The sequence below is a fragment of the Leptopilina heterotoma genome, unplaced genomic scaffold, assembly GCF_015476425.1.
Source record: "Leptopilina heterotoma isolate Lh14 unplaced genomic scaffold, ASM1547642v1 Lhet_0, whole genome shotgun sequence".
NCBI lineage: Eukaryota > Metazoa > Arthropoda > Insecta > Hymenoptera > Figitidae > Leptopilina > Leptopilina heterotoma.
The window spans coordinates 2,019,097-2,033,803 of record NW_025110811.1 but is presented as its reverse complement, the minus strand read 5'-3'; the positions used below and the strand labels follow the sequence as shown (position 1 = coordinate 2,033,803).

The following is a 14,707-nucleotide window of genomic DNA, read 5'->3' as shown; positions in this document are numbered from 1 at the left end:
TAAGAAAATTTGAATTTATCAATTATTAATTTATTAATAATTATTTAATTTCTAATTATTTTTTCACTAAAAAAAATATTTTATAAATAAGGAATATTTTAATGTAAACTAATTTTATTAACTTAAAATGCTTAAAACTAATTATTATTTCATTAGGAATGTGAAGAATAAAAATGTACTTTATTCGGTCATAAAAATTTATTAACAGTAGTACAAAAATATAAGTAGAAAATACATAATATTTAAATTTGAATTGTAATAAAAATATATTCTTGCAGGCACAAATTGTTAAGATTTGGTTATTATGTTTGCGAAACTTGTCAACAAGTAAAATGAAAATAATACCATAGAACGAAACCATATAACAATTAAACAAGACAGACGAGAAAGTTTTTTTTTAATTTGAAAAAATTTATCACAATTTTTTAAATGTGGTTGAGCGATTTAATCGGAGTCTATAAATTCGTCATCATCTGCATCAGCCTGTGAAGAAATACACATTCTATAAAATTGATAAAAATTTTTAAACTAATTTTTTTTACTAATTAATTATAATTATTAATTTTTTTCAAAAACTTTCATTCAAAATTCGCAGAAATTCAATTTCAAAAGAATTCAATTATTTTTTTAAAAATTGATAAAATTTGTCGCAAAAATTCAATTACTTTGAAAAATATTGATTAAATTTTTTTGAGAATTGAAATATTTTCAATACAATTTTAATTAAATTCCCCGAAAAAAGTCAAATATTTTTGAAAATTTTAATAAAATTCTTAACAAGATTTCAATTATTTTGCATAAATTACAAAATTTTACGCAAGAATTCAATTATATTCAAAAATAACAAAGTTCTTGTCAATAATTAAATTATTTACGAAAAAAACAAAATTCTTAGCAATAATTCAATTACATATTATCAAAAATTTTAATAACATTATTGTGAAGAATTTAATTATCTTTATAATTATAATAAAATTCGTCTTAAGAAATTTAATTATTTTCAAAAATTTAAATAAAATTTATCGCAAAAATCCAATAATTTTCATAAATAACAAAAATCATTGCAGGAATTCAATTATTTTCAATGCAATGACAATAAAATCTTTCAAAAGAATTTAATTATTATTTTTTAAAATTTGTTAATAATCTTCGCAAAAATTCAATTGTTGTTGAAAAGTTCAATTAAATTCTTAGCAAGATCTCAATTTATTTTCATAATTTATAAAACTTTTTGCAGGAAGAATTTAATTAAATTTCGTAAAAATAATGTAATTTTTTAAAAATAATTTTAATTGAAATTTTTAAAATTAATTGAAATTTGCAAAGAATTTTATTAAAAGCTTTTGAGAACAATTGAATTCTTTAGAAAAATTTTATTTTAATTTATTAAAACTCTTGAAAATAATTGAATTTAAATAATATTTTTAAAAATAATTGTATCCTTTTGAGAAATTTAATTAAAATTGTATTGAAAATAATTGAATTCCTTTGTAGAATGTTATTATTTATGAAAATATTTTTATTCTTGCGAAAAATTTGCTTATTTCTAAAAATAATTGAATTCTTGAAAAGAATTTTACAATTAATAAAAATAATTGAATTGTTTCGAAGAATTTTTTTGATGGAATTTTATTAAAAATTTTGAAAATAGTAATTTTTTAAATAGAATTTCATCACAATTGTCCAAAATAATTGAATTTATGTATATTAAAATTCTTGAAAATAATCGAATTTAATTAATATTTTTAAAAATAATTGTATTCTTTCGAGAAATTTAATTAAAATTATATTGAAAATAATTGAATTGGTCTAAAAAAATATTATTATTTATGAGAATATTGAAATTCTTGAGACAAATTTTACTAAAATTTTTGAATAATAATAAACAAGAATATTTATGTAATATTATGTATTTAATAAGTGAATTCTTTAAATTTTGTATCTGTATCATTCAAAAATTGATGTTTATTTTTGAAAATATAAAATTTTCAAAAACGACAGAAAACAAATAAAATTGATGAAATTTGATGATTTAAAATATAGATTTGATTTTTAATAAATAAGTGAAATTGTTTTGTTTACTCTGCTAGGTTTTGACGAATGTCTAGAGGTAGTGATGTCTAGGAAGTTACGAAGAGAATTGGAACCGGATGTTGCTGATGTTGTTGTTGTTGTTGTACGTCCTCGAGGTTTTCTTGTTGTTGTAGTTGTGGTCGCTTTAGCTCGCGCTTTTCCTCGAGCTTTGCCTCTACCTTTAGCTGGTCGTGGTTCATCCTCCTCTTCTCCCACTTCCTCGTCATCAGAAATAACAATTGCTTTTGGCGATTTTCCCTTTGCACCTCTTCCACGACCTCTACCTCTGCCTTTTGCTGGAACATTTGCAACTTTTTCATCCATTTCTTCATCATTGTCACCAGTTCTACGAGAATTTCCACTCTCTTCTTTTTCTTTTCGACGTTTCGCCGCTTCTTCCCGTAATCGAAGAAACTAAATAAAACGTGTTTGTTTAGTTTACAATAACACAAAAATACACCAAAATTACAATTTTTCGAACTTACTTCTTCGTTTTCTTCATTATTCATTAAACGATTCCTTTGGAATTCTGCCAATTTATCAAAGATATTTTTATCATCATTAAAATCAATATCCGATTTACTTAAATGTTCGATTATTGATTGTTTTTGATCTCTGTAAATAAACAATTTTTTCCCTTAATTTCTTACTCAAAGTTAAAAATTAAATTTTCAAGAGAAATTTTTGTTTCTGAAATTAAATTATTAAATTTAATTATTTACATACTTAACGAGAGTTTCGAAAGCATTAGTATCGCATTGATCAGTGAAACGTGTCAAAGCATCATTAAGATCAGTAACTGTGAAAACTGATAATTTATCGATATTTTGATCTTCAGCGAAATATTTACAAATTCCGTCTTGAACTGTTTTGTTCCACTGCTTTTCATCCTACAATAAAATTAAAATACATTTATAAAAATTTTAAAAATAATAATTCACTGAAATTTAAATAAAAAAAAACATTGTACACGATGTACTTACGTAAATGTCATCAAATTCGAAGAATTTAATGGGTAAATTACCCATTTTATCGTTTACGCACCCCATCTTTCTTAAATCTTTGACAAAAAGGATAATATCCATAGGATTCGCCACATCTTCGCAGAATATTTGAGAAATTCTGTGCAAAAAGAAAAAAAATATTTTGGAAAAATATTGATTAAAAAATTAATTTAACTACTCGGAAAAAGTAAATTTTTATATTACGTACTTATTGTTTTCAAATCGTTGGCTATCATCGTTTATATGAACTCGAACTCTAATTAACGGTAATGTTGGTTGATCTGGATGACCTGGAATAAAATTTAAAATATCACGCCTTAAAGATATTTTAAAGAATAAATTCATAAAATAAACTACATTACACTTTTTTGAATTTTTTAACTGTCAATATTTTTAACTTCTGAAAGAATCTATCAAATTTTCTTCGGTGGAATTTATCAAATCCTCATTCGTGTAAGTTATTAAATTCTCATTCGTAGAATTTATGAAATTAAATAAAAAATATAAGTACCCGTTAAAAGATTTGCAGCTCGTGGCATCATTTCGTGTTCGACAAAATCGCGGACATATTTTAAAATTAAATCAGGCCATAATTCTTGGCTCTTATTAGCTAATTCTGGCATATCCTTGGAAACATACACATTGTCGAATACAAATGGTCTCACTGTTTTTAATTTAATCTTTTTCAGCTTAAAATCCGTTTTGTGCACCGACAATATACCAACATGTTTAGTAACTGCTTCACCTTCACTCAATGATGTGGCGACACTACTTCCTAAATAAAACCAAAAAAAAAATGTATATATAATTAATTTTTATTGAGAAAATTCTTGCAATTTTTTCGACGAATTTAATTAAAATTGTATTGGAAATAATTTATTTCTTATATAGAATTTTATTGAATAAATTGAATTCTTTTGAAAAACTTTATTAAAATTATATTGAAAATAATTGAATTGTTTTGAAGAATTTAATTATTGTTAGAAATAGAAAGAATTTAAAATTAAATTGAATCTTTTCAATAATTTTAAAGGCTGCCAGAAAAAAATTTCGTATTTTCTTATGATTTCCAGAAAGTAAATATTTTTCCACTACTTTTGATAAAATTTCCTAACTTTTCCCCGATTCCCCTGACCTGTGACAACTCTGTTATTGAATACTGAATTATTCCTCAATTAATAAAATATGGCAATTTTTTTGCTCACCTGGCTGTGAAATGAAGTATTTTGGATTCGCCTCAAATTCTTCGGGAGTAATTCGACATTCATGCTCATGGCCCCACATTACAAAATTAAGAAACTTTGGCAATTTCTCTTGTTTCACATATGTCAAGGCATTTACCAAGCCATGACACACTCGATTTTGATGTAGGACAAATATATTAAAACTCTCGGGAATTTCCGTTGCTCTTAACATTTTGAACTGTAAAAGCAAAAATTAAAAAAAGAATTTATTTACAATTTGTAAAATTCATTCACCTTGAGAAAGACAATAATAAAAATTTACATTTCCATCTCGCATGAGTCTTGCCAATCTCTTATCATTTATGTAACTCAATCCATAAAGTGAAATGTAAGTATTTCCCTTTTTCAAAATTAACGGCGGAATTTCCACTTTCTCTAAATTTGTCCATTTACCAAAATAATTTACCAATCCAGTTTCCGATAGTAAGTCTAATGAACCCGTTGCTCCTGAACCTGAAAAAAAATATTAAATATGTAATTGTATAATTGTTCTTTCCATTTATATTAACTGACGGGAAAAAATATAAAAATTACTCGGATCATCATGATTTCCATGAATTGAAAAGACCGGAATGCTAATGTTAAGATTCGGATCTTCAAAATTGACCATTTTGTTGCTGGAATCTTTGAAAATTAGTTCTGGATCAGTGAGCATTTGGATTTTTATGTCCCTAGAATAGAAAAAAAGAATGGAATAAGTATGTACTTTCTGTAATATATTTGGAAAAAATTATTTTAGAATACAGAAAAATATAAATTTACACACCGAGTTCCCATGCAGTATTTTTTAATCAGTGCAACACATTTTGCCATTATATCCTGCGGTGGTTTTGTTTCATGAAACAAATCTCCTCCAAGTAAAATAAAATCTACTTCATTTTCCACTGCGATTTGTAAAATTTCTTCGAACGTGATTAAACTATCATCTTGTTGATCTGTAATAGTGTAGAACAATTAAAATTTAATACAAATTTTATTAACTTTTTTAAATTTTAAACATTTTTACATTAAATATTTCTTAAAATCAATTATTTAAAAATGTGGACAAATCATATTTTTAAAAATTGTCACTCACGTGGATGTGTATTTCAATCATGCAGACTTCGCAATTGATAATGAATTTTAAAAAAGTAGAATAAAACAAAAATTAATCAAAAAAGTAGTTTCTTTTAATTTGAATAAAAACGGTTATTGTTGTTATTGTATACCGGCATTTTTTGTGGATATGAAAAATACAATATACACATTAGATTATAATTTCAAATGTCATTGGAAAAAATCAATTCTTGAAAAAAGCACATTAAATCGATTTGAAGAAAGAAATTATAATATAAATATTGATAATAATTAATCAAAATAAACGAACCTCTCCTTGTTGAACGCTCATAACCTAAATGACAATCAGTTGCCAGCAATATTTTAAAAGTGTCTTCTGGATCGAAATTTTCATCATTTCTCAAATCTTGATTATCTTCTTCATCGGACATTGTTGAAAAATTTAATTAAACAAACGTGTTACACTGATAATAATTACTTTTTCTTTGGTATTAAAATTCTTTTAAATGCCCTAATGATCACAACAGAAAGAAAACCGGAAATATATACCACTCATGTCATGCGCACCTTAAATCTACAAAATTTGAACTAATTAAAATTTTAACTTTTAATTATTTCCAATCATTTCTAAAACACTTCTCATTGTATTAAATGTAAAAAAGCGTAGTCTGAATCAAACAAATTAATCAAGTTATTATATTACCAAATAATCATTACGGTGTTTTAAAGCAATTAAAATTTGATTTTAAATTTCGTGCGTAAAAAGTTAGCAGAAAAAGGCCTAATTGTGAACACAACTTTAGATTGACGTAACCTGAAGGTGTTTTCATACATGTTTGTTGTTGTCTTCCTTCATGAACCGGTTATTCCCGCCAAAAAGGTCGCGTTCTTTCTATTTTAACAATCTAAATCATTTGAAGTTACCGTTACTAATCTAATTATTTGACTGTGTTATTGATAACGTCAATAACCAAAAATTGTCTGTACAAATTTTTTAATTTATTGTATATATTAATTTGTATAATTGTATTTTTTCCAAGCAGTAAATTGCGAGATACAATTAAGGTAAGAATTTCTAACCTCTAACATTTGATTCTGTTTCGTCTCATATTCTTTATGATTATTATGAATTACAATTACAATTATCACAATTATTATAAATAATTACTCAATAGAATCAATATTTAATAGAATAACAACTGTTAATTAAAAAATAACAACCATGGATCAACACGAATCTGATCAACAAATTAAAATCCTTGAGCGGGAGTATTTGGAATTCCTGGACGATGTGGTAAGTATTTTTCGTATTTTTCGTATTTAAAAAAATTATATTATATTTTTAATAATAAACATTGAATTTGTTTTCTAAATTTGAAATTACTTTCCATCCTTTATAGGAATACAGCGAAAAATATACGAATCTTGTGAAAAATATGATCGAGGAAAATAAACGTAGATTGTATGTGAATATCAATGATCTACGTAAAAGAAATCCAAAACGTGCCGCAAGGTATTTATATATCAAAGAAAAAAGTTTTTAACATTATTTTTCATTCTTATTAATTATTAACGAATATTTATTTTCATTCAGTTTACTGGAAAATTCATTTGAAGAACAAATGGCATTTGAAAATGCACTGAAACAATTTACATCTTCAATTGATCCAGATTTTGCAAAATCAAATAAAGACGTATTTGTCGGATTTGAAGGAAGTTTTGGTAGTAGACACGTCACTCCCAGAACTTTAACTTCGAGATTTTTGGGAAATCTCGTATGTTTAGAGGGAATTGTTACGAAATGTAAGATTTTTATATACTTGTAAAATTTTACTTGTAGAAAATTATTTTTCATATATATTTAATAATTAAAAATATTTTTCTCAGGTTCATTAGTAAGACCAAAAATTGTACGAAGTGTTCATTTTTGTGAGGCAACGAAAGCAATTACTGATAGAGCGTACAGCGATTTAACGTCATATGATGCTTATCCTGCATCAGCAGTTTATCCCACAACGGTAATGTAATTTTAATTAAATTTCTCGGAAGAATTTAATTTAAAAAAAAAAAATTTTTTATTACATTTCGAATAAATTCAATTATTTCCTCAAATTTTAATAAATTTCTTCGAAACAATTCAATTATTTTTCGCAAATAGTAAAATTCTTCACAAGAAACAATTATTTTTATAAATAGTAAAATTCTTTGCAGGAATTCAATTATTTTCAAAATAATTTTAATTGAATTCCTCGGAAGAATTCAAATAATATTTTTAAAAATATTTCCATAAAATTTAATTATTTTCTAAAATTTTAATAAATTCTTCGAAACAATTCAACTATTTTTTTAATTGTATCTTTTTTAATTGTAGGATGAAGACGGAAATGCTCTGGAAACACAGTATGGTTTATCGACATATAAAGATCATCAGACTCTGTCTATTCAAGAAATGCCCGAAAGAGCACCGGCTGGACAATTGCCACGTAGTGTTGACATTGTTTGTGATAATGATTTGGTTGACGTTTGTAAGCCAGGTGATCGAGTGCAAATTGTTGGAAATTACAGGTGTCTTCCTGGAAAACAAGGAGGATACACCACTGGCACTTTTAGGTAGGAGAAATATTTCTTTAAACAAAACTTTCTTTTTTAAAACAAAAATTTCTAAAGTTCCAAGACAAAAAAAAAATTTTTCTTTATTTTCAGGACAATTCTTATTGCCAACAGTATTAGTTTATTGAGTAAGGAACAAAATTTGACGATTTCCTCCGAAGATTTGACAAGGTGTAAGGAAATGTCGAAGAACAAGAAAATTAATATGTTTCAACTTTTGAGTAAATCAATGGCACCTTCGATTTATGGTCATGATTTTATAAAGAAGGCAATTTTGTGTTTAATGTTGGGAGGAACTGAAAAAAATTTACCAAATGGCACGAGACTTCGAGGGTAAGTAAACGTTGCAAAAATTTCAGATGTTTGGTGACTATTATACTTTTGCTTGTATAAAATAAAGAAATAAAAAAATGAATTTTTAACTAACTGCGTCAATATTCTAATTTCAGAGATATAAACGTTCTGTTAATTGGCGATCCATCAGTGGCAAAATCACAACTTCTTCGTTATGTACTGTGCACGGCTCCGAGAGCAATTCCAACAACCGGTAGAGGTTCGTCAGGTGTTGGTTTAACAGCTGCAGTGACATCGGATCAGGAAACAGGCGAGAGACGCTTGGAAGCGGGCGCTATGGTTTTAGCCGACAGGGGAGTAATTTGTATCGATGAATTTGACAAAATGTCTGATATCGATAGAACTGCTATTCACGAAGTCATGGAACAGGGAAAAGTGACAATTGCAAAAGCTGGAATTCACGCGAGTTTAAATGCCCGCTGCTCTGTATTGGCAGCCGCTAATCCTGTTTATGGAAGAGTGAGTTTTATTTCTTATCTTTCATTTTCCTAAACCAATTATTATTTACTAGAAAATTACGCGCGTGGAACTTGATATTCAATTTAATATTATTATGCAAAGAACAACATTTTTTATTTCCAAATAGGAATTTTTGAACAATTTTAGATTCACACTTGAAAAAAATTCAATTATTAACTAATTTACTAATTAATTATTCTTGTTTATTAATTTAATAGAATTTTTATTTGTTAATTTCGGAAAAAATTTGATAGTTATTTAACAGAATTCGAATTAATTAAAAAAAGTAAAAGAAGAAATTTGCAAAAATTTTTTTTTAATCACGATTTTTAAGGAAATTTTGATTATTTAGAAGTAAATGAAAAAATTGATAGAATTTCTATTAGTTAATCAAAATGTTTATTATATTATACAGACAGAAGTCTGATTTTATTTAGAAAAATTAAAAATACTATGATAATAATTATTTTGGTACAATTAACTAATTTTTTTAATTATTTTTTTTTAAATCTACTAATAAGAACGAATAAGAACATAAATTTGATGGTTTTATTATTAACGATTAATTGTATTCTTTCAACACTTGTCTTGATGAAATATAAATACAATTTCGTTTCATAACATATTTTTTTCATTTATTTATTTATTTTATTATTATTATTATTATTATTATTATTACTAATTATTGTTATGAATTAATTTGTTCACAGTACGATCAATATAAAACACCAATGGAAAATATTGGTTTACAAGATTCCCTTTTGTCACGTTTCGATTTACTCTTCGTCATGTTGGATATTGTGGACACTGATCAGGACAATGTCATCAGCGATCACGTTGTACGTATGCACAGATATAGAAATCCATCTCAACAGGACGGTGAAGCTTTACCATTCACAAGTAGTTTGGACGTATTGAGTACACAAAATCCCGATGCTCCTGAAATTGAGGAAAGAGAAACTTCCATCTATGAGAAATATGATCCCCTTCTTCATGGAAGTTTACGTTCAAGAAAGTAAGTTTTCTCTCTCATTTACTTGAGAATTTCATAGAAAATAAAATTCAAATATTTTCTTTTCGAAACATTGGAGAATCATATATTAAAGAATCTTTAACTAATCTTTAATCTTTAATTTTTATTTTTATTTACTTAAAATATTTTCTTTTTTAGGGACAAAATACTAACTATGACTTTCATGAGAAAATACATTCACATTGCGCGTTGTATAAAACCAAGATTAACCGAGGAGGCAAGTAAAGTTATTGCCGATGAATACGCAAAACTTAGATCTGAAGATTTAATGGAATCCGACGTGGCTAGAGTAAGTTTTTTTTTATATCCGTAAAATTAAAATCCCGTCTCTATCTTTTTTTTTCTAATGAAAAAAATATTTCTAGACTCAACCAATAACTGCACGTACACTCGAAACTTTGATTCGTTTATCGACTGCCCACGCGAGAGCTCGTCTTTCGAATACTGTGGAAGAACGGGATGCAAATGCGGCTATTCAATTGGTGCAATTTGCCTATTTCAAGCGTATTTTGGAGAAGGAGAAAAAGAAGCGCAGAAGGCAGGAGAATGAAGAAAGTTCGGGCGATGAAGGCGTTGATGATGATGATAACAATGAAGATAGTACAAGGAGACCGAAGAGAACTAGAAAAAATCCCGGTGAACCAGGTTATGATCCATATGATATTGATAATGATGTGGAATCTCAAGCTGAGGAGTCACAAAGAGTAACGCGTGCAGAAACAACAAAGGATCAAGTTTCCCCCACTGAAGCATCATCTGCTGAACCAACGACTATGGAAATTGATGAACCTGTTGAAATTAATGTCGAAAGGTTTGTTTCTCAAATTAAAAAATATTTTCTTATCAAAATTTATTTATATGTGACGCTCAAAAACCCAAACGAACGGTTATTTTTTTTAAATTTAATCTTAATTCAAAGGTTTTTGTTTAATATTTCAAAAATAAAATCAGTTTTAATGGAATATTTTGAACATAACAAAGAATTCAGGAATTAATAATATATAATACTTAATAAATATTAGTCCAATTACAAATTATTAATAATAATAATTACAAATATTAATTATTATTATAATAATTACAAATTTTATTTTATTATTATTATAATAATTACAAATTATTGATCCTCAATTCTCCTTCTGTATTTTTACTCAAAAATTTTGAAACATAAAGTAAAATAATTTTTTAGCGCGTTACTCCCTTTTTTAGAGCGTCATATATTTATTTGAATACAGTGTCTGTTAGAAAATTTGAAATTCAAAATATAATAACCACACTGTTTGAATATTTTTTCCTACTGCAGGCTTCGTACTCGATAATTAATTTTAAAAAAAAAGCAAAAAGTAGCTTTAAGACTGAAAAAAGAAGTCAAAAAGTAGCTATCGAAAAATTGAATCGTTAAGACTCAATTTTTAAATAATTCTTAAAATTAGTTAAATTATATTCCAAAATAGAATAATTTTTGTTAAACAAATATTTAAATACCCATTTATTATCTAAAATTGAACTGAAATTGAATTTTAAATCAATTTTTATTAGATAGTTCTACGAGAATTCAATTATTTAAATACAAATATAAATAATTTATTGAATAATTGAATATTTCTTTAAATTGAATTCTTATAAAGAGCTGTAACAACATTTTTTTAAATAATTGAATTGTTACGAAGAATTTTATTATAATTTATGAAAATAATTCAATTCTTTCAAAGAATTTAATTAAAAATGTAAGTAATATATTGAAAATAATTATTAAATTCTAATAAACGAATTATAGGTATCAAAATTTTTATAGGGGAGAGGGCCCCAAGGTGGTCAGGGCCCTAAGGTGGTCACCCTAAGAAAATTTTTGTATATTAGTTAGTATCTTCAAATGTTTTTTGTTATTGTTATTATTTGAGAAGACAAAGATTTTAGTAAAGTTTTGAGGTAAATAGTCGTATGAGTCTCTTTGTAACGTGAACGTCGTAAAATTTCTGTTTTTAAATGATCGAGAAATTTTTTTCTCAGGGTGTTAAAATCATCGAAATTAACCATTTTAAATTAGTAAAAATCGTTATAATTATCTTTATATATCGTACAATAATATTCCAAATGAATATAATTAATATTGTGCTTTAAAAAATTTTTTCATTAACGTTTAAAAAATTCTTTCTTGGCCCTAAGGTGGACACTTTTTTGGCCACAAGGTGGTCACTTTTGATTTTTTATGAAAATATGTTTATACGCCATATTTATCAACATTTATCACTGTGAATGTGAATTTTATCAATTTTTAAGTTTTATGATGAATAATAATAAAATAGAATTATTTTCAAAATTTTACCTATCTAATACATACACAAAAAGTATCATTTTTGACGAAAGGACAAAGTGCAAAAAAAATATGTAATATGTTTCTGTGATCCTGAAAAACAATTAATATTAAATAAACAACTTAGTAATACGTTTTTTACATTTTTTTAAAACTTTTTTAGTGAATTTTTGTATGGTGACCACCTTGGGGCCACTTTTTTAAAAGTCGAATTTTCAACTTTTTTTAAAAAGTGCCATAACTTTTTTTTTATTAATGAAATAAAAAAAACTTTATGATAGGAAGTTAGGTAATAAGATAAAGTTTCAAACGCCGTATTATTGACCTTTATATATAATTCCATTTGAAATCTACAGTCGTTCAAAAGATGGGTGACCACCTTAGGGCCCTCTCCCCTAAATAATTGAATTTGCCTTTTCTCGAGAAATTCTTTTAAAATTGTATTAAAAATAATTGAAATCCTGCAAATGAGTTTTATTATTTAAGAAAATAATTGAATTCTTGCAACGAATTTTATTAAAATTTTTGAAAATTAATTCAATTCCTGAGAAGAACTTAATTATCTTGATAAATATTAAAATTCTTCCCAGAAATAAAAATTGTTTACAGGAAATTCAATTATTTAAAGAAGAATTGGCATAAATTTTTTTAAAAAAATCAATTATTCAAAATTTTTTTATAAAATTCTTCGCAATAATTCCATTATTTTCATAAATATTAAATTTTTTATAAAGATTCAATTAATTTCAAAACCAATAAATATCTTTTTAAGAATTGAAAAATTATTTTCATAAATAATAAAACTCATCGCAGAATTTCAATTATCTTTAATTCAATTATAATTAAAATCCTCGAAAAATGCAATTATTCTTAAAATTTTTTAAAACAATTCAATTATTCAATAAATTATTCATTTTTGAATTTAAATAAATAAATTCTCGTAGAATTTTCCAATAGAAAGTGATTTAAAAATTTATTTCAGTTAAAATTTTAGATAATAACTGAATATTAAAAGCATTATAGCTTTAATTTTTAGAAATAATTGAATTTTGAAAAGGTTTCAAATTAAAATGTTTAAAAATTTGAATTTTTCATATATTTAACTAACAATTCTTGGGAATTCATTTTTTTTGAAGAAGTTTAATTGAAATTTTTTTGGAATTATTTGATGTTTTAATTTTCTAATATAGGTACATTTAATTAAGAATTGCCGAATAACCGAAATTTCATAAAATTCAATTGTTAAATTGTCTCTAAGAATTTTAGAAAAATTTTCGATAATAATTTCTTTATTTCAACTATTAGTGTATTTAAAGTAGTGCAAATTCTCAAACATAGAAAAATATTGCTTTTAGTGTCACAAATATGAAAAAATTATCCAAACAGTTCCAAATAAAAAACGTAGATGAGTACGAAGCCTGCTTCTCTTAAATTTTGTTTTAACAAAAAAAATTTTTTTTCTAGACTCCAAGTATTTAAAACTTTATTGAATCGACTGTTTACCGAACAACATGCACAAGCATTGCCAGTTGACACAATTCGTGAATTTGTGAATTCCAAACAAAGTATCGAATTCACTCAAGGTGAGTTTAAAGCAGCTATTGATAAAATGACAAACGAAAATCAAATAATGGAAGCTGATGGTCAAGTTTTTCTTATTTAATTTTTGTAATTTTTAATTTTTTCCCCCTGTCTTGTTTTTAAAAAATGTATTTTTCACTAAACGATCTCATTCAAAAATTTCTAATTCTTTGATTCGAATAGAAAAATGAAAGAAGTGAAAATCAATTTTTATGTTTACGTAAAAGATAAATGTACCTATTAAAAAGTTTTAGATAATCCAAAGTGACGTATAATTTTATATAATTACTTGTTTAAAAACTATTTTTTCCACAAGTGCCTTTTTATATCTTATAACTTTTTAGAAAATGCTCCGATTAATTTTAATGTAGGTACATATTTAATTTTTAAGTTACGTTTAAGAAAAAAAGAATTGTCAGTTTTGAAGAAATAAACTTTTTCACTTTTTTTAGAAAAAAATCTTTAAATTTTTAAAATGCTGCCATTTTATTAGTGACGCAATTTTTTGCTTTTTCGGTAATTTTCGGCGAGCCGCAATTTTCTATTTTTTTGCAAAGTCAGGATTTTTGAATAATTAACCTCCTTCTTTTTCTTTGAGTCTAATAACATTTATTAGCTCTATTTAATGATTCATCTTAAATGCAACACATAAACTAGGCAACAATCATAACATTTATCACGACAACCGTACTATTTACGTTTTCTTTTTTTTTTCGTTATCGTGTAAATAAATATATTTTTATATATATGTATATAAAATTAACTCATAGTTGTACAATATATAAATACTCGCGCTATAATATATCTCCATCAACTAACATTTAGGCAATCGTCAAAATACTTGTCTTAAATTTACAGCAAACGCTTTACAAATTTTCCTTTTCTTCTTCCTTTTCATTTTTTTTTTTAATTTTAACAATAATTGTCTTTCACTTTTTTTTACAATAAATATATAATATAGTCGATCCATGTTTCACGA

The 14,707-nt window shown here is 25.3% G+C and overlaps 2 protein-coding genes across 3 annotated transcripts; one reads left to right on the top strand and one right to left on the bottom strand.

The window, feature by feature from the left end:
• Nucleotides 1-183: 183 nt before the first annotated feature.
• Nucleotides 184-5,924, bottom strand: LOC122503113 (double-strand break repair protein MRE11). The gene is made up of 12 exons (XM_043613572.1): nt 5,688-5,924; nt 5,088-5,256; nt 4,856-4,992; nt 4,584-4,774; nt 4,283-4,499; nt 3,589-3,852; nt 3,286-3,367; nt 3,057-3,195; nt 2,800-2,963; nt 2,559-2,688; nt 2,083-2,487; nt 184-483 (listed from the first exon to the last, which is right to left on the bottom strand). The coding sequence occupies exons 1-12, from the start codon at nt 5,806-5,808 to the stop codon at nt 445-447; spliced, it is 2,058 nt and encodes a 685-aa protein (XP_043469507.1). The 5' UTR covers nt 5,809-5,924; the 3' UTR covers nt 184-444.
• A 314-nt stretch (nt 5,925-6,238) lies between these two features.
• Nucleotides 6,239-13,996, top strand: LOC122499041 (DNA replication licensing factor Mcm3). Of its 2 annotated transcripts, none has more exons than XM_043607132.1 (12): nt 6,239-6,442; nt 6,569-6,671; nt 6,778-6,890; nt 6,972-7,180; nt 7,265-7,395; nt 7,749-7,987; nt 8,081-8,320; nt 8,437-8,800; nt 9,511-9,815; nt 9,972-10,122; nt 10,199-10,644; nt 13,612-13,996. In XM_043607132.1, exons 2-12 carry the CDS (start codon nt 6,600-6,602, stop codon nt 13,808-13,810), a joined length of 2,469 nt encoding a protein of 822 aa, XP_043463067.1. In that variant the 5' UTR covers nt 6,239-6,442; nt 6,569-6,599; the 3' UTR covers nt 13,811-13,996. The 2 variants fall into 2 exon arrangements, with proteins under 2 accessions (XP_043463067.1, XP_043463142.1); XM_043607207.1 differs by having other exon boundaries at nt 6,553-6,671.
• Nucleotides 13,997-14,707: the final 711 nt, after the last annotated feature.